The following is a 26,649-nucleotide window of genomic DNA, read 5'->3' as shown; positions in this document are numbered from 1 at the left end:
ATTTAACAAACGATTGATTTAATTTGTTTATACTGTATTTAACTTTTAGTCTGATTTAAGAGACTGTTTTTGCTCCGACCCATTCGTTTATTTTTTGAATCGTTGAATTTCCTTCGTAACATCCACTACTTTAAGTTTAATGCTATAAAATCATTAGACAAGATATTTTATCTTCACCACTTGCTAAGGGGAGAAATAAACTTTCTCTTCGAATGATAGATTATTGAATACTTGAAAATTGTTTATTTACTCATTACTTAATGTCTTTTACCAAAGAAGAGAAAATAAGAAAAATGCTTAATCCTTCTGTCGTGAGTTTGTTTTACATGTGTTCATTTATAAATAATTATTGTTTCGTTGCTACATTATGTTTTCCTTTGTTTTGTCACAAACTAAATATCTGATAATAAATAATGGCAACAGTTGTATATAGCTGTTCGAAACTCATAAATCGATTGAGAAAAAAACAAATCTGTGTTACAAACTGAGGGAAACGCATCACATATAAGAGGAAAACACAACATGAAAATATAACACACACAGTAACGAGCTATGATGTAATAATGGCCATTTTCCTGACTTGGTTCAGGACATTTTAAGAAAAAAATGGTGCGTTGAACATGGTTTTTTTGGCATGTCAGACCTCCCGCTTTACTGGTAATGTTATATATAATATTAAAATGACAACATTACATGACAGGACTACAATACAAATAAATGGGAGAACATATAGGACAGAGAAACACACGAATATTAAATAACAAATGGTACCAGGTTTAAAATTTAATACGCCAGACGTGCGTTTCGTCCACACAAGACTAACCAGTGACGCTCTGATGAAAAAAATTGGGAAGCCAAAAAAAGTACAAATTTCAAGAGCACTGAGGACCGAAAAATTCCAAAAAGTTTGCACAATTGTTTTGGCCTGGGATAAGAACATTTTTATTATTAAGAATAATTTATACTTTTGCAATCATTAAGTTTTATAAAATGACTATACGCTAGATATACATGATTAAACTGAAGTGGTGACTAACTACAGAATAAAAATGGATACATTACATAAAACAATCTAATCCAGCACATAAAAATACACACCCGAGTTAGCCAAAGCCTATTGATAACGGAAAAAGCACATTTTATTCTCCATCATACATTAGTACTACTGATACTGGAATAACGAGAGTCAGAGAATTGTCGGTATGAATCTTTCAAGCCCAAAACAAATACAAAATAGATAATTCTAATTTATTTATTTTTTGCACTTATCATCAGAAATATTCTTCTAATACTGCATAACGACAGCCACATACATCTTCATGGACAAGTTTTCTAAAAAAAAAACACAGATAATTTTGAAAGTAAGTCTATGATTTAATGTTACAACAATGCCTTATCGACATAATCATCAAGGTAAAATTTTATGTTTAAACTCAATAAAGATAATTATCTCCTTCGTATTACCAATCAAAATCAAGTATTTTAACGTGTATTAAAATAAATTTACTTGTAAAATGTTAGGTTGCTTAAATTTACAAATTTTTTTTGTAGATAAAAAAAAATGTTCATACTAACCCTAGGAAATTCGCAAACATATCGATAGTTTTCAAGACATTCTTCATCATCCCATTCCCAGACATTCATTGCATTGAGTGATATATGAACACAATCATCGTTTTCAAAGTTATTGACTGAAAAAAAAAGAAAATATATCAAACCGGTTGTAAATGACAGTGTTCATAGAAGGTGTCGGATAACTCAACTAATCAGTAGGTTTATATTGTCGATTACCAAAACATTGATACACAACTTTACCTTACTATATGTGAACCTTCACCGAAAAAAGCGTTCTGTTGATATGATGTCATGCTGTTGAGGTTATTATAGTTAATTAAATGGTGTAATATGATCAATGATACTTTGTAGGATATCAAAGGAACATTCAAGCTTTTAATGCATAGTTTTACACTAGTCGTGTTTGGGGCCCTGTATGGCATGCTGTTCGGTGTTGACCAATGCTCCTTGTTGAAGGCCTTATTTTGACTTTTAATGGTTTACTTCGAAAAATAGTGACAAGGATTGAGAGTTGTGTAACTAATTGTTTAAGTCGAATGCAATATAAGAGACCATTATCTGCATATTAAAAGAAGTCTGTTGCTTATGTTTATCCCTAAGTTTATTTATTCTTGTTTTTGTTTCAATATACCAGCAATAGCCTGTAATTTAGTTTTTCATATATGCTATCTCTCAGATATATTTTTTTAATAATTTGATATAATATAAATTAGGAGGTTGGTTTCTTATTTTTGTTTTGTTTCATTGACTGGTATGTTGGCTTGTCGACCCATGCGATCAGTTGAATCTAGTCCAAATAATTATGACGTCCTGCGACGATGTAAGAAGTCTAAAAAACACCAATGTAATAGCCTTTAAAGATGTCATAATTGTTTGCACTGATGTGACTCATGTTTTTCATATCTAATATAGTTTCTTTTTTCTGTTCTGGTTTCGAGAAAACACAAAGATGTAAAAACCTTTATTCAAGGGCTTTGACTCCAAAGTAGCTATAAATAGTCGGGGTCATATTTATAGATCTTAATATTCTACAAATGCCTATCACAGTTTGGTTTCCTATTCTATAACGGTTAACGAGGTGAAAGTCGGGGTCATATCTAACAATCTTGATATTTTACAAACGCCTATCACAGTTTGGTTTCCTATTCTATATCGGTTAACGAGGTGAAAGTCGGGGTCATATCTAATAATCTTGATATTCTACAAATGTCTATCACAGTTTGGTTTCCTATTCTATAACGGTTAACAAAGTGATTGACAGGACGTATAATATAATATTTTTATTTTTGGTCGTTATACAGTGAAACCTGACTAAACCGAATCCTGTATAAACCGAAAAGCTGTATAAACCAAACATGTCCGTTAGCACCGTTATATCAAATAAAGTGCGTTATGAACCTGATTAAACCGAACATCGGTCAAAACCGAACAAAATATTAAGTCCAAAAGAGGTTCGGTTTAAACAGGTTTCACTGTAATTGGGTAGGAGGTGGAATGAATAGATCCATAGATACCCACAAATATGTTTTGTGTTTGCGGTACCTTGGCAGTATGTACTCGCCTGATATGTTTGGAAATCCTTTTAGGGATCTTTCGTCTCTACTTAAATTCATTTGTACTATAGAAAACAATATGCATAGTTATGTTTGGTGATCTTCACCATGCTCACTTTGATGTAAATCACACATACCTTTCATTTTTACCTGATGAGTTCAAACATGACTTCAAAATGATTATTTCTTCTGTATAAGTATTAAAGAATCACATGCAAAATCATCATGCGTTAAATATTACTAGCGGCATATCTAAAATACCAATTTTAAATTGAATTATTTGAAGAGATCAAACTTACATTCGCCAAATGGGGGACTTAAAATTGAAAGATCAACATTCTCTACGTCAAATACAAACTTGTCGTCATGGGTAGGACTACTTGCACCAGTCCATATTTCGTTTGTTCCTAAAAAAGAATTGAATAATTATTAGTGTTATGTGAATATGCTTTATTCAATTCAATCCCTACTCTGGTCTGAATCTTACCATTCCTCGTCAAATAGATTTACAAAGAATACGACATAAGGATGTACTTAGATGAGGCTTATTTGTGTAATGTCCGTGCTCCTTTATTTTTCCATATAATACAAGGTAAAATGTTTTGCGTCATAACACCCATTCTGTTATTCATACAAGATTTTAAAAATAGCTCATAAAAGGTCATTTTCCAAAATTATAGCAGATAGTTGATTTTCATTCTTATGAATTAAGATCAAAATAATACCAATGCAAATATAAGGTAAAATCCGAGTCAGCCTTTTCGCGCCATGTTTTAAATATCAATTATCTCGACAAAGAGCTCCATGACCTATCAATATTTTTTAAAAATTTTGGTTGATAACTAATGCCCTTCCAACTTAAAGTATAAATTTTTAATCATTGATATTTTTAATTTCATATGTTGCACCCATCGTGTTGCTCATGTTATAACAAATCCTGTGAAAAGTCTAATTCGGAAGGTCACATTCATGAAAGGGAAGGAAATGGTAGTTACAACGTTAGAAACATATACTATATCATTTTTTAAACAGTTATTTCTTAACGGTCAACCAACTCGTGATGGCGTCCGTAAAATTTACGAAGGGATGATTTCAACTTCACCATACGGAACTATTGCTCCCTTGTGAGTATCAACCCTTTTTAGCTCACCTGGCCCGTAGGGCCAAGTAGACTTTTTTATCACATGGCGTCCGTCGTCCTGCGTCCGTCGTCCGTCGTCGGTAAATTTTTACAAAAATCTTCTCCTCTGAGACTATTCGTCACAATCATCATTGGGGTATCTAGTTTAAAAAATATGTCCGATGACCCGGCCAACTAATCAACATGGCTGCCATGGCTAAACATAGAACAAAGGGGTAAAATGTATATTTTGGTTTGTATCTATAAAACTAGAGCAAATTTGAAAGAAGTAAAATTGTTTATTAGGTCAAGATGTATTTGCCCTGAAATTTTCAAACAAATCAGACAACCAGCTGTTGGGTTGCTGCCCCTTATTAAGTAATTTTAAGGAAATTTTGCAGTTTTTGGTTATTATTTTGAATGACATTATAGATCAGGATACACTATAAACAGCAGTTATGTTCCGAAAAGTACGATCTACAAGTAAGTCAACACGACCAAAATTGTCAAATTAACCCCTTAAGGAGTTATTGCCCTTACAGTCAATTTTTAACAATTTTTCTAAAATTTTAGTGTTCTTTTACAGAAATCTTCTCCTTTGAAACTACTGGCCCAAATTTAACAAAACTTGGCCACAATCATCATTGGGGTATTTTGTTTAAAAAATGTGTCCGATGACACGACCAACCATAAAAAATGACTGAATTGGTCAAAAAAAGAACATAGGGGTAAAATGTAGATTTTGGCTTCTATCTCTGAAACAGCAGCATTTAGATCAAAACTGACAAGTGATTATATTGTTTATCAGGTCAAGATCTATCTGCCTTGTAATTTTAAAACAAATTGGACAACCTGTTGTTGGGTTGCTACTCCTGAATTAGTAATTTTAAGGAAATTTTGCAGTTTTTGGTTATTATTTTGAATAACTTTATAGATATAGAGATAAACTGTTGATAGCAATAATGTTCAGCAAAGTAAGATCTACAAATAAGTCAACATGACCAAAATAGTCAGGTGACCACTTAAGGAGTTATTGCTCTTTAGTCAATTTTTAACATTTTTTCTAAAATTTTAGTAATCTTTTAATAAAATCTTCTCCTTTGAAACTACCTTTACAAGTTTAACCAAACTTGGCCACAATCATCATTGGGGTATCTAGTTTTAAAAATGTGTCTGATGACCCCGCCCACCAACCAAGATGGCTAAAAATAGTACATAGGGTTAAAATGCAGTTTTGGACTAATATATCGAAAACCAAAGCATTTTGAGCAAATCTGACGGTAGTAAAATTTTTCATTAAGTCAAGATCTAACTGCCCTGAAATTCTTAGACAAATCAGGCAGCCTGTGTTTGGGTTGCTGCCCCTAAATTGGTAATTTTATGAAAATTTTGCAGTTTTTGGTTAATATCTTCAATATTATCTTAGATTGTGATAAACTGTAAACAACAATTATGTATAACAAAGTAAGATCTACAAATAAGTCAACATTACCAAAACGATCAATTGACCCCTTAAGGAGTTATTGCTCTTTATAGTAATTTTTTTCCCCCGTAAATTATTGAAAACTTTTAACAAATGTTTTCCTTTGATACTTCTGAGCTAAGTTCATTATAGATCGAGAAAATTGTAAACAGCAAGAATGTTCAGTAAAGTGAGATTGACAAACACATCATCATCACCAAAACACAAATTTTATCATGAATTCTATTCTCGTCTATAATTTATGTCCTTTGGTTTTGTTTTGCTGCTTGCACATAGACCAAGGTGAGCGACACAGGCTCTTTAGAGCCTCTAATTTAAGAAAATCATTATAAGAAAAACAAACACGGGAATATCGTAGCAACTGGGAGATATATACCCGTATGCAGGAGCTGCTGGAATGTTTCTAAAGTGACGTCATAGCATTGTATATATTTGAAATATATGTACATTTCCTGATCATTTGAAAACTCTGTACGAATTTTGAAATATTTTTCAAAAATAATATTGGGACAGCACCACATTCAAATGCCCCTACAAATGTACTTGTTTGAACTCTACTAGTTTTCAAAATTTTTCACAGATACAGCTCATCTTTTTACTCTTGTCTGGTGATAGGATACCCTCGTTTCGATGATAAAACTCTGAACTCAGACACTAACCTTCAAGTCGATAGACCTCTCTTCATCTTTTTCGTTATCATTTAATAGCATGACAGTATAATCGAGAATGCACAATTCTTAAATTGGTACATGATAGAAGTTGAACCTCGTGAAGGATTTTTGTTGATATCTTACTGGGAACAAATTTTGGGAAATGTTTTTCAAGTATTAGTCACTAATGTTTTTTCATTAGAACGATACAAGCTAATAACAATTACAACTTTATTTATAACTTACCGAATTCGAACTTATTCTTGACAGCATTAGCTTCTGCTTCACTATTTGGCCTCCATAAGTAGGCACCCTTCATTGTGCATTGCCTCTAAAATTTAAAACCAGATGCAAAGATGCAGAATTGACATTTATAATTGTTTGATATCACAAATGATACATGCATTATATGCCTTACTTTTTAAACATGTGAATAGTATAGGTTCTGCGAATGTTTTTAGAAGAGGGGCAAAAGATACTAGAGGGACTTTCAAACTAATTAATTGAACATAAACTGACAACGCCATGATTAAAAAAGACAAACAGTCAAATGATAGTATAAAAAACACAACATAGAAAAGTTGTTACAAACCCGATACATATTCTAATTCAGTAGATCATAATCATGAAAATGGAATGGGATTGTAGTTTAACCAACATATCCGATATCATATTTGAAAGGGATATTCTATAACGGCCAACCAACTCGTGATGGCGTTCGTAACATTTATGAAGGGATGATTGCAAAGTCTTAATGTCTTGGCATTGAAGAACATCATGATACTGAAAAAGGTCAGGATTTTTTTTTATAACACTTAATACCAATAGAGATGGTTTAGTTAAAATTTTTATAATATAAAGACTTCATTTTTTTCGCCTTCTAGAAACCGTAGCAAAACAGCCACATTTGATAACTTGCAAAAGTGATTATACGTCTCTGTAATAGGCAACAAAGTCTAAGAAATTATTAGTTACGTAATTAAATCTGATAAATATTAAAGGTACTCACTTTTGCATAATACCACTTTCCCTTAGCAAGTCCACTGAAGAGGTAACAATTCGGACTGGCAGTTTGGTCATTCAGCAACATATATCCGTCCGGGCAACTTGTTGGTACACATGGTGCTTTTTATATGACACAATATGAGTTATATTTTTACTAATAGGCAAACAACAAACAAATAAATGCACGATATTGCCATTTGGCAAGGTCAAAACGATTCATTAAAGTCACGGTAGGACCGCGAAAAAACGTTCGTTAAATTTACATCCGTTTTTAAATGTTAAAATTAGTTGTGTAATGAAATATATGCATGTAATGCTTGTCTACATAGTAGTCGCTGCTGGATTCAAAATTATCCTATTATATAAGGAAAACGATCGTACCAAATCTTTGACAGTTGTTTACTACTTGTTCCGTTAATTAATAGCGTTTGATTTTGTCAGTGCGGATTGACTTCCCATATTTGATATTGACTTGGAATTGTATTTCTTTTGTCTCTTTAAAATAATATATAAACAAACAGTATACTGAATTCGTCGCAAAATATAATAATTTTAGTTGTAATATGCCTTAGTATTATTTTTCGAACTTCAATTGTTTCAAAAATAAAGATAAAATGAATAAAAGTGATAAGCCATTTTGTAGATAAACTTGATGCAAAGCATTATTATTTACTGTTTCATTGCATTTTACAGTAAAAGAGTACTTTGCGGCAAATAAACCGAGATTTTTATAGAAAATCCACAGCCTTTAATACAGAGATTTTTGTTATAAAATTTGAAACATAGATTACTCGCTAGCTTTTATGATGTGCTAGTGTTCATTTTTTACAAAAAGTTCTAACAAACCTGTAAATTCCAAAATACCTCGTGGTGAGACACTAAAGTCGAGTTGTCCATATTTTAATTTGTTTTAACAAATGACTACATTAATAAACATGTTTTAATGAAATCAATGCTAGCACTGCATGCAATAATTCTATATCTATCAGTCATCAAATTGTCAAATATGAGAATACAAGGTTAAAGGCTGTGGATTTTCTATAAAATTTCCATATGTTTAGCATTGAATCAGCACAAGGGTACATAATCCCTAAGTACATTGTAGTTTAAAGAATGAAAAAAAAAATATGAATTAGATTTAGATATTTTTATGTTAAATCTACTCCAACAATCGGAATTTTTACATATTGTTTTTCAAGACTTTTTTTTACTATACATTATAGGTAGTTTTAACTTTGCAGCCGTAGAGGAATGATTTTTATTATCTCCTCTAAACGAATTATTGAGATTAATATTTAAGGAATGACTGTAATATTTTTGCTGTCTATGAAAAAATAACATAAAAAATGCGGCCCTGAATAACGCGAACATAATTTCAATATTACATATTTTAAGTATAAATATGTTTCGTTTGAAGTATATGTAGAGTAAGATTTACAGAAACTGTGGAATTTGTTTTGAACCAATAATATTACAGTTATTTCTTGTATTTTAAATGTTAAACTCCATGTTAAACCAGCGAAAATCATTGAAAAACGTCGATGACGTCATGGTCACATGCCAAAATTGTGTCTATGATATGATAGACAAAACGACGTCAGCCAATCAGAAGACACGTTACATCCAAAATTAAATTATTATAATATGCATACTATACTAACTTGTTTGCGTAGCTGTTTGTGTTGTTGGGACAGTTGTTGTAACAACAGTTGTCCCAATGCTAGCAGTACTCGTCCTTGCCATTTCCATCATTGGTACAGCTAGTGTTAAAAGAGCTAGTGGAAACAATTGCAAAGCTGTTTGCAAAGCTGATCCTGACCCAATTCCAGCTTCATCTGCTAAAGTGATTTCAGTAAATATGAATAGAAGTATGTATTACCAGTTTCAACTTTAATGAAGTTGAAAATATCGATTGAGTTGCTATACATAACATTTTGTAACTTATAACACAATACGTACATTAGGAAATGACTCTTTACCATTCTATCACAATCTAAATGCATTTAGAAAAGATGTTTTTTTTCAATAACTCTTTGACATTCCTGTTCATTACAGGGTTAATTGCGATTAGGATTATGTCGTGTGAGCTTTTTATAATAATTTGTGATGTCACCAAGACTTTGTTTGGCTGAAAAATAAGTGATATCAATCAAATGTTGACAAATAACAATCATGTTCAGAAAATAACACTAGATAGGACGAAATTCTATAATAAATAATAATAAAAAACAGACAAAAATAATAGCGGTCAGGTTTATTAGAAATAAAACATTTTGACGTAACATGTACGTATTAAGAAGCATAAACTAAATACGTAGACATTCTTTGATCATTAAAAAAAAACATTATAAAACAAGAAAAGAAATACGTGAAGACATTTTGTTTTAAAAACGAAACATTTGGCATAACATATACCAATGTTTGTAATATAAAGGATATAAATAACGAACTATCATGACTATGCAGTATAGACTTTGCTCACTGTTGAAGACTGCACAGTGACCTATAGTCAAATGTTCTTTTGTGGAGAGCTGTCTTATTGGCAATCATACCACTTTTTATCTTCATTTCATAATTATTATATAGTGACATTCGTATCAAATATGCAATGTTGTAAATTGTGAAAATTGAAAATAAAATTACCTGTAGTTCCACTGTCATCTATAAGGAAAAAATCCTGCTGTCGTTCTACCTGATCTTGTCCAGGTATGACCTGTCCAGGAAATATTTGGCCAGGTATCTGTAGAGGTGTTTGTCCAGGAAAGATCTGTGCTACGCATGTTCTATGCGAGATGCATATGACAGTCAGAACTAATATGAATAGCTGATCAATATAAAGATTACGCTCTTTAAATATATATATAAAAAAAAACACTTAAGGGAGTTCGCTTCTCAGTTTCAAAATAAATAACTTTTCATTACACTAGTATATATTGATAGGGGATTAGTAAAGGAACCAAAAGAGCCAAAAAATAATATATAGGCCAATGTGCTTGTTAACGAGATATACATGTAAGCCATTGAAATTTTGGCCGGAAACTGTTTTTCTTGACTTTTCATAGCGTTATCATCGACAAGTTTTTAAAAGTTCTCAAAACTATCAAAAAATAATTAAAATAGTTAAAAGACTTTTGCAGATGGCTTATAATCATACGTGTAAAAAAACTGAGTGTTTATTGGCAAATTTGTTTAAGACATTTATATGGATAACACCAGAGGATTCTGAAAATCTGACATCAATTCCATGTTATTTGATCCGTCGAAAGCGCCTTTTTCGATTGACTTTCACCACAAATATTCGAAGCCAAATATTTCGCAATAAGAACATTTAGATCATAACGTGAGTCCTTAAAGTACTGTGGCAGCCGATAACTGTACAGTTCAATGACGTAGACATGATAGGTGCAATTAACACACTTATCAAAACTTAAAATATTCGCGGATTAGACAACACCTACTTATATATATTTGTTAGAACATATCTTTTTATTAATAAGTAAAAATACATACCTTGTAGTATTCACCCATCTTGATGTCCCGTGTTACTCCAGAAGGTAATGACAACATTGAAGCGCTGATGAAATATTTTACATGTTTTAAGGGTTGAACGAACGAATGGCCATGTCGCAAATATCCGTATTTTCCAGTCATTTAGCTACTAGAACTGAACTGGTAAAGAAGACATCATGTTTGTACTGATGAACTTATATTTCGTGTTTAGGCTAGTACTTTCAGTCGTTCTTTGGAACCACCCTGTTTTAATATCCATAGGTGCTAGGAAAACATACTTATGGCACATGTGTTACATTTTCACGCATGAAACATTATTAATGGTACATATGTTATATTTTCACTAATGAAAACAGATTATATAAACTATGAACATTACCACTACATATACAAATAACGTTACTCGTTTCTCGTTTTTTTTTATGTAGATTAGAAAATTGTTCTTTTCCGTTTGAATGGTTTAACAATTAGCCTAGTATTTTTGGGGCACTTCATAGCTTGTTATCCGGTATATGAGCTAAAATTTCTTGTTAAAGACCGTACTTTTACCTATAACGTGACGGTACCCAAATTGCACCTATTTTGACAGTTTTTTTCACCTACGTTTTTTTATGAACAAGACAAAAATTTCTATTTCGGGTTTATTTTGTAACCGTATCCTTCTTTATTATTTAGGTACACCAATTAGATTTTTAATCCATATTGAGTCATAGAAAAATGGGTTTGAATCAACCTCCAAAATATCCATTATTCCACAATGAGAAGTACCTAAATTGCATCCATGCTCAAATTCACATCATTAGAAATCAAATAACAGATGTTTTGTTTTATTTTTTTCGAATATTTTTCACAATTAAATATAAGTCCATGCTTACTCTTCATTTTTCTCTTCAAGAATTGGATACTTGTAACATATTGTATTTGCAAATTTTAAAAAGATGACGTTTTGATGACGTCGAATGGCGACGTTTCCGTACATTTTGCCTTTTCAGTAAACACTTCATGTGTTGATAAATATTGTGTACGTTTAGTGTATATATAAATATTTTTTATAATTAAAGATTTTCGTTGCTATTTATTCTAAATAGGTGCAATTTGGATACTCAGTGCCATTTAGGTACCGTGACGTTCATGGTTTACTTTTACAAATTTTTACTTGGATGTCTCATTTACACGCATAGCATATCCCCTTATGTGTATTTTAAACTTTCTATCACTATCAAGTGTAAAAATTATAAAATTGCAAAAAGGCTTAAAAACCAAAAAAACTTACATAGTAAATCAATTCAATAACATCATATCATATCGCATTGGTTATTTCGTAGAAATGCTTGGGATATACCTAATGGCGTAAATATGATAGACTTTGGTCAGAGAAGCAAAAGAGGACTGTTGACAAGTCAGTTTTTAATATTCATAATTCGAATCTTCGCTAAGTAAGGCGAGAGATACTAAATTGCTTTCAAAGTTACTTGGCGTATAATTTGATACACCAGACAGTCGTTTTGTCTCCATAAGACTCATCAGTGACGCTCAGATCAAAATAGTTATAGAGCCAAAACAAGTGCAAGGTTGAAGAGCATCAAAGACACAAAATGCAAAACAATGTTGTGTAAAAGACGGCAAAGGTAATATATGACTGTGAAAAGAAAATCCTTAGTTTTTCAAATAATTCATAGTTTTGCAAACAGTAAATTTATAAAAATGGCCATATAATTGGTACTGATATCAAGATCAAAGTGCTGACTACTTGGCTGGTGTAACTCTTGGGTGGAAACGTCCACAAGCAGTGGCGTCGAACCAGTGGTGGTAATAGTTATGAAATGTACCAAGCTTATAATATGATACGCATGAAGCGCGTTTTATCTACAAAAGACTCGCCAGTGACGCTGAGATCAAAATAGGTAGAAAGGCAAAACGAATGCAAATTTGAAAAGCATTGAGGACCAAAAACTTCAAAATGTTGTGCAAAGTACGGCAAAGGTAATCTATGCCAGTATTAGTAATATATGTTAGTCATAATTTATTATTTTATTTCTGTATAAAAAAAGTATGAGCTGATTAAAGTTACCAAAAGCATTGTCATAACTAAAACAAATATAACTCGAAATGTTTGTAAACTTGTAAAAAAAATTAACGTAAATTTAAAACCTTGAAAAACATATAATTTAAAAACAGGCATCTAAAAATAACAAAATCATTTCAAAATATCTTTTTATTTGTGGAACATATTGTCAATCCATAGCTTGTTATTTGTCAACAGTAAACGTTTACAAATGCTGACGTTTCATTTTTGATGAATCGGTTGAATTAGCCTCGACGGTTGTTAATCCTCAGAGTTCAAGGTACATGTATATACATATATAACTCTTGATCAAATTAAGAAGGTTGACATATCTCAATAACCAACACATCATGTCTTTCTTAAACAAGTTATCATATACACTAATATTTAGATAGAGGAAGATGTGGTATGAGTGCCAATGAGACAACTCTCCATCCAAGTCACAATTATAAAAGTAAACCATTATAGGTCAAGGTATGGTCTTCAACACGAAGCCTAGGATCACACCGAACAGCAAGCTATAAAGGGCCTCAAAAATTACTATTGTAAAACCATTCTAACTGGAAAACCAACGGTCTAATCTATATAAAAAACGAGAAACGAGAAACACTTATGAACCACATAAACAGTCGACAACAACTGAAATCATGATAAACACCCAAACACCAAAAGACAAAACAATGACTTTTTATATAAGCAGTAACCTCTGTTTTGATTACACTGTATGTCTATAACATTTGATAATCTGTTTTGATTACACTGTATGTCTATAACATTTGATATATGTTTTGATTACACTGTATGTCTATAACATTTGATAATCTGTTTTGATTACACTGTATGTCTATAGCATTTGATATCTGTTTTTTTTTATTACACGGTATGTCTATAACATTTCATATCTGTTTTGATTATACTGTATGTCTATCACATTTGATATCTGTTTTGATTACACTGTATGTCTATAACATTTGATATCTGTTTTGGTTACACTGTATCTCTATAACATTTGATAATCTGTTTTGATTACACTGTATGTCTATAACATTTGATATATGTTTTGATTACACTGTATGTCTATAACATTTGATATATGTTTTGATTACACTATATGTCTATAACATTTGATATATGTTTTGATTACACTGTATGTCTATCACATTTGATATCTGTTATGATTACACTTTATGGCTATAACATTTGATAATCTGTTTTGATTACACTGTATGTCTATAACATTTGATAATCTGTTTTGATTACACTGTATGCCTATAACATTTGATATATGTTTTGATTACACTGTATGCCTATAACATTTGATATATGTTTTGATTACACTGTATGTCTATCACATTTGATATCTGTTTTGATTACACTGTATGGCTATAACATTTGATAATCTGCTTTGATTACACTGTATGTCTATAACATTTGATAATCTGTTTTGATTACACTGTATGTCTATAGCATTTGATATCTGGTTTTTTTATTACACGGTATGTCTATAACATTTGATATCTGTTTTGATTATACTGTATGTATATCACATTTGATATCTGTTTTGATTACACTGTATGTCTATAACATTTGATATCTGTTTTGATTACACTGTATGTCTATAACATTTGATATCTGTTTTGATTACACTGTATGTCTATAACATTTGATAATCTGTTTTGATTACACTGTATGTCTATAACATTTGATAATCTGTTTTGATTACACTGTATGTCTATAACATTTGATAATCTGTTTTGATTACACTGTATGTCTATAACATTTGATAATTTGTTTTGATTACACTGTATGTCTATAACATTTGATATCTGTTTTGATTACACTGTATGTCTATAACATTTGATATCTGTTTTGATTACACTGTATGTCTATAACATTTGATATCTGTTTTGATTACACTGTATGTCTATAACATTTGATATCTGTTTTGATTACACTGTATGTCTATAACATTTGATAATCTGTTTTGATTACACTGTATGTCTATAACATTTGATATCTGTTTTGATTACACTGTATATCTATAACATTTGATAATCTGTTTTGATTACTCTGTATGTCTATAACATTAGATATCTGTTTTGATTACACTGTATGTCTATAACATTTGATAATATGTTTTGATTACACTGTATGTCTATAGCATTTGATATATGTTTTGATTACACTGTATGTCTATAACATTTGATATCTGTTATGATTACACTGTATGTCTATAACATTTGATATCTGTTTTGATTACACTGTATGTCTATAACATTTGATATATGTTTTGATTACACTGTATGTCTATAACATTTGATATATGTTTTGATTACACTATATGTCTATAACATTTGATATATGTTTTGATTACACTGTATGTCTATCACATTTGATATCTGTTATGATTACACTTTATGGCTATAACATTTGATAATCTGTTTTGATTACACTGTATGTCTATAACATTTGATAATCTGTTTTGATTACACTGTATGCCTATAACATTTGATATATATTTTGATTACACTGTATGCCTATAACATTTGATATATGTTTTGATTACACTGTATGTCTATAACATTTGATAATCTGTTTTGATTACACTGTATGGCTATAACATTTGATAATCTGTTTTGATTACACTGTATGTCTATAACATTTGATAATCTGTTTTGATTACACTGTATGTCTATAGCATTTGATATCTGTTTTTTTTTATTACACGGTATGTCTATAACATTTGATATCTGTTTTTATTACACTGTATATCTATAACATTTGATATCTGTTTTGGTTACACTGTATCTCTATAACATTTGATAATCTGTTTTGATTACACTGTATGTCTATAACATTTGATATATGTTTTGATTACACTGTATGTCTATATAATTTGATATATGTTTTGATTACACTATATGTCTATAACATTTGATATATGTTTTGATTACACTGTATGTCTATCACATTTGATATCTGTTATGATTACACTTTATGGCTATAACATTTGATAATCTGTTTTGATTACACTGTATGTCTATTACATTTGATAATCTGTTTTGATTACACTGTATGCCTATAACATTTGATATATGTTTTGATTACACTGTATGCCTATAACATTTGATATATGTTTTGATTACACTGTATGTCTATCACATTTGATATCTGTTTTGATTACACTGTATGGCTATAACATTTGATAATCTGTTTTGATTACACTGTATGTCTATAACATTTGATAATCTGTTTTGATTACACTGTATGTCTATAGCATTTGATATCTGTTTTTTTTATTACACGGTATGTCTATAACATTTGATATCTGTTTTGATTACACTGTATGTCTATCACATTTGATATCTGTTATGATTACACTTTATGGCTATAACATTTGATAATCTGTTTTGATTACACTGTATGTCTATAACATTTGATAATCTGTTTTGATTACACTGTATGCCTATAACATTTGATATATGTTTTGATTACACTGTATGCCTATAACATTTGATATATGTTTTGATTACACTGTATGTCTATCACATTTGATATCTGTTTTGATTACACTGTATGGCTATAACATTTGATAATCTGTTTTGATTACACTGTATGTCTATAACATTTGATAATCTGTTTTGATTACACTGTATGTCTATAGCATTTGATATCTGGTTTTTTTGTTACACGGTATGTCTATAACATTTGATATCTGTTTTGATTATACTGTATGTATATCACATTTGATATCTGTTTTGATTTCACTGTATGTTTATAACATTTGATATCTGTTTTGATTACACTGTATGTCTATAACATTTGATAATCTGTTTTAATTACACTGTATGTCTATAACATTTGATATATGTTTTGATTACACTGTATGTCTATAACATTTGATTATCTGTTTTGATTACACTGTATGTCTATAACATTTGATATCTGTTTTGATTACACTGTATGTCTATAACATTTGATAATCTGTTTTGATTACACTGTATGTCTATAACGTTTGATATCTGTTTTGAATACACTGTATGTCTATAACATTTGATAATCTGTTTTGATTACACAGTATGTCTATAACATTTGATATCTGTTTTGATTACACTGTATGTCTATAACATTTCATATCTGTTTTGATTACACTGTATGTCTATAATATTTGATATCTGTTTTGATTACACTGTATGTCTATAACATTTGATAATCTGTTTTGATTACACTGTATGTCTATAACATTTGATATCTGTTTTCATTACACTGTATATCTATAACATTTGATAATCTGTTTTGATTACTCTGTATGTCTATAACATTTGATATCTGTTTTGATTACACTGTATGTCTATAACATTTGATAATCTGTTTTGATTACACTGTATGTCTATAACATTTGATATCTGTTTTGATTACACTGTATATCTTTAACATTTGATATCTGTTTTGATTACACTGTATGTCTATAACATTTGATAATCTGTTTTGATTACACTGTATGTCTATAACATTTGATATCTGTTTTGATTACACTGTATGTCTATAACATTTGATAATCTGTTTTGATTACACTGTATGTCTATAACATTTGATAATCTGTTTTGATTACACTGTATGTCTATAGCATTTGATATTTGTTTTGATTACACTGTGTGTCTATAAATTTGATATCTGTTTTGATTACACTGTATGTCTATAACATTTGATATCTGTTTTGATTACACTGTTTGTCTATAACATTTAATATCTGTTTTGATTACACTGTATGTCTATAGCATTTGATATATGTTTTGATTATACTGTACGTCTATAACATTTCATATCTGTTTTGATTACACTGTATGTCTATAACATTTGATAATCTGTTTTGATTACATTGTATGTCTATAACATTTGATATATGTTTTGATTACACTGTATGTCTATCACATTTGATATCTGTTTTTATTACACTGTATGTCTATAACATTTGATAATCTGTTTTGATTACACTGTATGTCTATAACATTTGATAATCTGTTTTGATTACACTGTATGTCTATAGCATTTGATATCTGTTTTGATTACACTGTATGTCTATAACATTTGATATCTGTTATGATTACACTGTATGTCTATAACATTTGATATCTGTTTTGATTACACTGTATGTCTATAACATTTGATATATGTTTTGATTACACTGTATGTCTATAACATTTGATATATGTTTTGATTACACTATATGTCTATAACATTTGATATATGTTTTGATTACACTGTATGTCTATCACATTTGATATCTGTTATGATTACACTTTATGGCTATAACATTTGATAATCTGTTTTGATTACACTGTATGTCTATAACATTTGATAATCTGTTTTGATTACACTGTATGCCTATAACATTTGATATATGTTTTGATTACACTGTATGCCTATAACATTTGATATATGTTTTGATTACACTGTATGTCTATAACATTTGATAATCTGTTTTGATTACACTGTATGTCTATAACATTTGATATCTGTTTTGATTGCACTGTATATCTATAATATTTGATAATCTGTTTTGATTACACTGTTTGTCTATAACATTTGATAACTGTTTTGATTACACTGTATGTCTATAACATTTGATATTCAAGGTTCATACTGGTTTTAACATTTGATGCGCTATGTATGTTTTCTGTTATTTGTGTAACGTTTGACTTTCCCTGTTTAAAAACACAATAAAGAATTGAACACTCCTTTTCACAGTTTTATTCTGAATGTAAAAGCGTTAATCGCAGCTATTTTAATTGATCAACATGGGATTTATTTGTCCTAGAGCAACATTTGCATAAATTCAACCTTGGGTATTAATGATTAGAAACTGATGTTTTGGAAAAATAAAGCCATAACAGTAAGATTAAACTAGACAAACAAAATAAAGATAAATTTAAACCTCCCAAATAGGGTTCAGCCCAGGTAAAGTCGGCACTACTGTGTGACATGAATTATCGATAACATGGTCAAAAACATAAATTTGAAGTATACAAAAATAGAAAGGATTTTTTTTCCCAAGACATAAATTAACTCAGCGGTATACCAAAAACGGGACCAGAGTTGAAATGCTGCGGTTTCGCAACAATCATATACGAAAATTGTATATGACAAATCCTACTTACATATTCCTTTTTTAAAAGTTATAGACAGTTGTTTAAAGCCCCTATAGGTCACATTCCTGTAGCTCTGCTTTGGTTCTTTCAAATTTAGACTTTTGAGTAGATGGCTTTTAGAGTTACTGATAACAGTTGATTTAGAGAATGGCTTCGAATGCATGAAATTTAAAAGTATTTTTTTCCTTTTTTTTATATATCTTTCATACATGAGAAACAAAACATGAGTCTCAAATTACATTTGTTTTTCATATATGATAAATATTAATGATTGTAATATCTGACAAGGTCTTACAAGTTTCTGATGAGAGAATATAAGCCGATAACAGTCCATTCCGTAAACTATTGGACTGGTCTGTTTTTTTCTTTATGCAAGAACGTGTCGCTTTTTTTTGTGTCTTGTGTATTTTTAATGTTACCGAAACATAATTTTGTCTTTCGATTTCCTTTTGCAATTCTTTCTTATTTTCTTTTATAACATAAATGATCACTTTGAACGGGACACACAATTGATATGTTTAACATATAACATGCATAACGTCTTCCTTTATTTTGCTTCCTATATTCATCGTCGTTCACGAACGAAGTCTTGCACTATATTCATATTCAAGCAATAATATCAGACTTAAAATATATAACAACTTGTAAACCAACGCCGAAATCTACATTGATTAATTGATTGACTGTTGGTTACTTAACAACCAGTGTCAAATAGTTCATGCATGTTTAGGACGAAAAACCTAAGTTATTATAAACAAAAAAATGTAGTTCCCTAGTTTATGAAGCTTGTTCTAGATTTGCACTTTGTACAGAAGTTGAAACTTATGATCGTTGTATTGTATAATTTATCATTCGTTAGTTTAGTTTTTACATATTTATTTATAGTGGATTGGGAAACAAGTTTTGCAACTTATATTAATCTCTTTCCACTTTGTGGGTGCGAGTGCTGCCTTGTTGCGGCATTAGCCTGCTGTTTTTCGAAATCTACAAGGGTGTCTTTAAGATGCAAGAGATATGGCTCTCTCTAAACACGGGTCAGCCATTTATCGTCCAATTCCGACGGACTTTCATCGTTTCCTCGAGACCATACTCGCAAATGGTGTCAAGGGAGAGCCGAAAATTCAGTTCCTGAAATTTCCATCTCAGACGGGAATCGAACCAGGAACCTTTGTGTTAGTAGTCCGATGCACTAACCACTTCACCACGGGTCTCATTCATTAGCGGCATTACTCTTAAAAAAACACTTCATTTCAATTGTAGCTGAAAATAATGTTAGAAAGAATAAAAGCAATACTTGGAGTCAATTTTGATAAATTAAGACGGATGATATATCTTTAGAAAAAATAAAGACATAAAAGCAACAAAAACCAGACTTAAAACCAGCATTATAAACTAATTGAATGATTGCTAAACCTAAAACATGAGAACAAGGGCTGTGATTTAAGTATTGGGAGTGTTTAAATCAATTTGAAAGTTATTTTATTTCTCATCATACCGTTTAAATTGGTGACAAAATTACTGTTTTGGAAGCTGACTTTAATAACAATTGTTGTATTTTTGTTAACAAGAAGAAAACAAAATGCGGATTTGTTGCCAGTGATTGGACTATGATTTACCTATAAAACCATTACGCTATCTTTAGCTGTCCATTTTTTTAAGAAAGAGAAGGGCTATAGATTAAAAATATTGGACAGTTAAAGGTAATTTAATAGTTTTGTACAGGTAAATGATTGTCCAATCACTAAAATAAAGAATGGGTACAACAATAGAATGACGTCAATTCAATGTTTCAGTTATATCAGGTGATTATTTCGTTGTATTGTTTGATATTTTTTTCCCTTGGAGTTCGGCATTTTTTTAAATATTTTTCTGTGGCCATTTTCTTTAATTTCTGTAATTAATCGATTTCTGGAGCGATTTATTATAAAAAAATAATAAACCAGTTATGAAGGTTTTTTTTCATCTACTATCATGGTGGGTTTTTAAAACTCGTTTGAATCTTTTTCTCTGGTGTGTTTTAGATTTAGAACATAGGGTTATAACTAAAAAATAAAACTCAAAATAGCTCTAAATAAAGCAAAAGAAAAAAGAAAAAAATCTTCCAGCAAGTTTTTATTATCTAACTTGTTTCTGATATATTATTTATTTGAGAGAGTATATTTGTGTTGTGCATTTATGTGTTTAACCGATATGTTCAATTCTTGATCGTAAACTTAAAACTTGTCAAGTTTGTACCATCATGTGTATCGAAGCGCCTTGTCTTACCTTGTTGAAACCCTCAATCGTTGAGGTTCATATCTCGCAGTTCTATGTGTAACACGCCAAAAATTACATTAGAAATTTGTGAGTTATCTCTCTCTGTATAGAGTTAAACAAATGAAGTGAAATTCGGAAATTAAAAAGAATTGGAAAAAAGTATAATATGTATTTAAGCATTAATATATTTTATAAAATCATAATTATGATTCAGTTTGAAAAATGTTGTCCAAATTATTTAAAGGTATTACGAAATATTATTTACATCATTCTAGTAACAAGTGTACATGTAAAAACTGTTCACTTCTTTGTTTTTTCTACTGATTAATAACTGACCGACAGATGTAGTTGTGTCTCAGTTTTGGAACAAGAATATTTGAAGATTTAAGGTTGGTGTTTTTTGTGAATATTTATAACGATTTTGAATATTTTTTATAAAATACAAAAAAAAACAATAAAAAATATGATATGTAAATAACATTCTATATTGATATCTGAAGGTTTGCAAATGCAAATATGATTTCGAACATTTGTAAAATCACTTGGATTTGAAGTAAAGTTCTATTGAACAAATTGATAGGAATTGTTGAGAAATATTTATACTATGACAGATAAACTATGAAATGTTCTGATAAAGTCAGTATTGTTCACATGTAGATATATGTGTGTTTTCCCTCTAAAGGATGATATTTTGCAGTCAAACTGTCTGCCATTTCCTTATTTCGGGTGTGCATATTGAATTGTTATTATGTGCCCTTGATTGATTTTACGATCAAGTTTAATTGATGTTTGATATCACTACAAACCATTAAAGTCTGAAATGGCCTATATCTGTACTCGACTGTACTGATTTTTACTCGACCAGTCTGAATTGGTCTGACTTTTACTTGACATTACTCGACCCCAGTCTGAACCATACTTGACTGTACTGAATCGTACTTGACCCTTATCTTTGCCGTTGAACATAGTCTGAACTATTACTCGACCAGTCTGAAACAGTCTTAACCCATTCTTGACATGTACTTGACCTATTTTTCCAGTCTAAACCATACTTAACCAAAGGTCTGAACAATACTCGACCAGTCTGAACCATACTAGACCGAAAACCCTCTACTTTTTTAACTGTTTAAATAAATTTCTTTTTAACTGACATATATAACAACAGCCAACAAAATTTATAAAAGATTTTAACCTTATAAAAGAAATATATCTCTGATTATATTTAGGATAAAAAAAATATATATTATATATAACGTATATCAAAAAGGGATAAAATTAAATAAATAAATAAAATAATTTTTCTGATTAGTGGTGAAATATAAAGTATAACCTCTGCTTGGGGCAAACTCATAAATAAGATCACACCTGGTCAGAGGTACTAAATTCTAAATAACATTGATTCAAAATTGCAACATCCTGTTTAAATTAAATAACAAGGCCTTTCGAATATACATGTATGTACTAGATAAGTGATACACGAATTTAAGAAAATAGGGCTTTCTTTTTACCTGTAAAACACACATGTACTGAGTTAATTAGAACATATTAAAGTGCTTTATGTATGCCATGTTAATTTGACAAAAAAAAACTTGAATTAATTTAAAAAAAAAAATTACTGTTCCTTTGGAATACATTTCCTTTTTTAAAATGGTTATCAAGGATTGCTAGGGAATTCTATTATAATGATTATATTAAATTCTTGGTTTAATAAAACAAAACAATTAAGCTCTCATTTTTTTTTTAAATTATTAAGTTGTTTTATATACTATTTTATATATATCTTTATAACAAAAAACATTCACTGCATTATAAACTAAAGTCAACTGACAACATAAATCTATACTAGGCTTAAGTTAATGGTTAAAATAGTCCAGTTACCATAAAATACTTCCGAAATATATTCATAAAATTTGAATAAAATGGAAAATATTAGTCACAATTTATTTTTTTAGATTATTTGATCAGCTTGTTTTATTTATATTTTAAAAGTTGATATATATTATTATGTAAGTGTTGATTAATGTTGAGTTGAAGTTATATTATGATTAATTATTGTGAAATTTTAATTTCAATACTGTATTAAATACATTTTTAATTTCAAGTTGTTGTTCAAATTTCATTTCTATTAAAAAAAATCCTAAATTGATAACATTTAGTTAATAGATACAAAGAATAGGTCTAGTTTGGTTAAGACTTGGTCGAGTATGGTTCAGACTAGGTCGAGTATGGTTCAGACTAGGTCGAGTACGGTTCAGACTAGGTCGAGTACGGTTCAGACTAGGTCGAGTACAGTTCAGACTCGTATAAAACGGTTAAGTACTGGTCAAGTACACATTCAGACTGTTAAGTATGGTTCAGACTACAGTCGAGTATTATCAAGTAAATCTCAGACGAATTCAGACTGGTCGAGTAAAAATCAGTACAGTCGAGTACAGATATAGGCCATTTCAGACTTTTAATGGTTTGTAGTGTATTTCTCATTGAAACATTATTGATTATCGGTGAACAAATGTTGATAACTTGGAAGACAACCTTGATTTGAGAAATGTGTACATACATGTATAGATTGTTGCAAGCAGCATGCAAGAACAACATAAATTTATAAAAAATCTTAAGGTAAAAGTAAAGACAACCTTTGTTTTCAAATCGTACAAAAACAACACATACATTTGTTCAAGCTATTGCTCTTATCTGAAATTGTTTAACATTTCTCAGCGGTATAATACTATTACTTTTATTATTGATCTCTTGTTTTATTGATTTTGTATTTACATGGTATCAAAGAAATGCATTCGTTCAGTGGAGTTCACTTGCGTTAATATGTCTTTGATTGGATTAAGCCCTTTCAACTGTTATTTTAGAGTGTGTCCTTCTATGTTATTTTTCAGATAAGGGTGAATGTTCGGTACCATTAATACTTTTGAACACGCTGCAATTGTTTGCACCTGTCCTAAGTCATGAATCGCATGTTATGTAGGTGCTGTTTGGCTTGTGTGTTTCATAAGTGTTCCTAGTTTCTGATTTTTATATAGGTTTGACCGTTGGTTCTCACGTTTTAATGGTATGACATTAATTCTTTTGTAGGCCGTTTAAAGGTTGCTGTTGGGTACGGGACAAGGCTCGGTGTTAAATACCATACTTTGAACTATAATGGTTTATTTTTATAAATTGTATCTTGGATAGAGAGTTGTCTCATTGCCACCCATACAACATCTTCGTATTGCTATACAAAACATCAGCTGAAATATCAATAGTAAATAAAAAGCCAAGTAACAAAAATATCATACTTCGGGGAACACTTCAACTTCCCTTAGCAAGTAGAAAAATTAAAAGCTCAAACAACAAACTCCCCGGCAGTTCCAGTTCCGTTCCGCATACGGGCCCGAATACTACTCTACACTAATTGATGGAGTAAAGGAAAACAGTTCCGGAACGGAAACGATCACTGTCCGGAGTTTGCTCAAACAAATCAAACGAATGAATAAAAACTGTCATATTCCTGTTATGCTGCAGGTATTTTTATAAAAAAGTAATGAAAAAAATATATTATCACACACACACGGTTGTAGGTGGGTTTTCTTTGCAGCTGACACGCATGAGGTTATGACAGAAATTCTTTCAGTTTTAGAAAACTCCGTTTATGTGGTGCACACACAAATTATAACAAACAATCATCTAACGTTATGATCGAATGTTTAAGCGGTATATTGTTAACGTTATTTTAACATTTTTTGCGCTAATATATAGACATCTGATCAACATACTGTATAGGTAAAAGGTGCGAAGTTATATTTTTCTTCATCCTGCTTTACAAGTGCCAAAATAGATATACAATAATAGTGCAATGACTTAACATATCAACGATATAACGATGAAGCTTAGAAACGCTTAAAATGCGAGGTTTTGCCGAGCTTTCTTAATGTTTTGGGCAGAATCCTTATATCGTTATTATGTCAAGTCAATGCACTTTTATGGTCTTTATACTGATATCTAGAAAAAAAAACATTTTCAATTGTTGTTTATATGTGTAGATGTTATTTTTTGTATCTAATTATTTGGAAAAATCCCCCTTTAAAAAGGCCTCATACCTGTATCAGGCGGAGAAATATACAGCGCAATGAAATGTACATTGCATGTTGAAACCCTCAATTGATTGTGAACAAATTCGTTTGAGTATGGACTAAAATATAAAACATAAGCATAAAGCATAATGATTTATAGGTTTCAAACAAGTGAAATATGTTTTTTTTTCTTCAAAATTTGTAAAAGAAACAAGTTTGAGTCTTTCCACGCTTCCTTGTATATAATGGAAACAAAAACAGATTGCAGAGGTCGTATGAATGATTAAATATAGTTTCGACAACTGCTATTTACATATTCATGAGAAAAGTAATATCGGCCCAGTGATATACCGTCAACGTATTTTGATTGCTTAAATAGAACGAGTGCAGTATAACTATCATTTAGCGGTAACCAAAAGTTGTTTATTTCTGTTTCATATGATCTCTTTTGTAGATTCGTCCTAGTGTCAATCAAAACACATCTTATTATATTCAGAAAATTAATTTTATAAACATTATTGAAAAGTTCACCAGATCTCATTGCATAACATAAGTGGATAGTTATCAAACGTGGAAAAATCAAAATTATATTTTCTATCAATACCAAAAACTGTGTATTCCAATCAAAATCACCAACGAAGGCAACGGAGTCAAACATAAGCTTATAATTTATCATTTTACAATACTATTTACATTTAGTTAAATGTGCTCCACGTTACAATATAATATACAACAAAAGTTGAATGGTCGAAACATATGCAATACCTTATTATAGTTATATGATGGTAAAACCAAATTAATACAAATACATACAAATAATCATCAACGTTAACAAATGTCTTTTAAGTAATACATTGAACTACAAACCTGATTATATGTAGCCATTTTGCTACTGCAGTAGTTCTTCTCTACAAGGTATTCGCAACTTATAAGCAATCACATGGTAACATTATGCTCAAACTATTGCTAGCAATGCAGTATTTATCTCTATGAACACGTCATGTTGTAATAAAATTCGACTGACCATGATTGATGGACAAATTCATTTTAGTAGTACATACAAGTGTTTGTACTTTAGACATTATACATACAAGCGTTTGGACTTTAAGACTTTATGCGTGTTTATCGATATATCTTCATTACCGGTGTTTCCGCTAACATCCTGCTTCTCATTACATGAATATCAGGGATAGCATGTAGAGAGAGTCCCCGTGTTGCATAT

The 26,649-nt window shown here is 30.3% G+C and overlaps 1 protein-coding gene across 3 annotated transcripts; it reads right to left on the bottom strand.

The window, feature by feature from the left end:
- Window positions 1–1,058: 1,058 nt before the first annotated feature.
- On the bottom strand, window positions 1,059–26,405 carry LOC139486340 (lectin BRA-3-like). 3 transcript variants are annotated; one of them, XM_071271207.1, is made up of 9 exons: window positions 26,295–26,381; window positions 10,897–11,139; window positions 10,030–10,210; window positions 9,048–9,224; window positions 7,391–7,506; window positions 6,628–6,712; window positions 3,428–3,535; window positions 1,576–1,691; window positions 1,059–1,332 (listed from the first exon to the last, which is right to left on the bottom strand). In XM_071271207.1, exons 2-9 carry the CDS (start codon window positions 11,035–11,037, stop codon window positions 1,318–1,320), a joined length of 939 nt encoding a protein of 312 aa, XP_071127308.1. In that variant the 5' UTR covers window positions 11,038–11,139; window positions 26,295–26,381; the 3' UTR covers window positions 1,059–1,317. The 3 variants fall into 3 exon arrangements, with proteins under 3 accessions (XP_071127308.1, XP_071127309.1, XP_071127310.1); XM_071271208.1 differs by having other exon boundaries at window positions 9,048–9,221; XM_071271209.1 differs by lacking the exon at window positions 10,897–11,139 and having other exon boundaries at window positions 26,295–26,405.
- Window positions 26,406–26,649: the final 244 nt, after the last annotated feature.

The sequence above is a fragment of the Mytilus edulis genome, chromosome 8 (genome assembly GCF_963676685.1).
Source record: "Mytilus edulis chromosome 8, xbMytEdul2.2, whole genome shotgun sequence".
Lineage (NCBI taxonomy): Eukaryota > Metazoa > Mollusca > Bivalvia > Mytilida > Mytilidae > Mytilus > Mytilus edulis.
The sequence above is the reverse complement of the archived record's forward strand: the minus strand, read 5'-3'. Positions and strand labels throughout refer to the sequence as shown.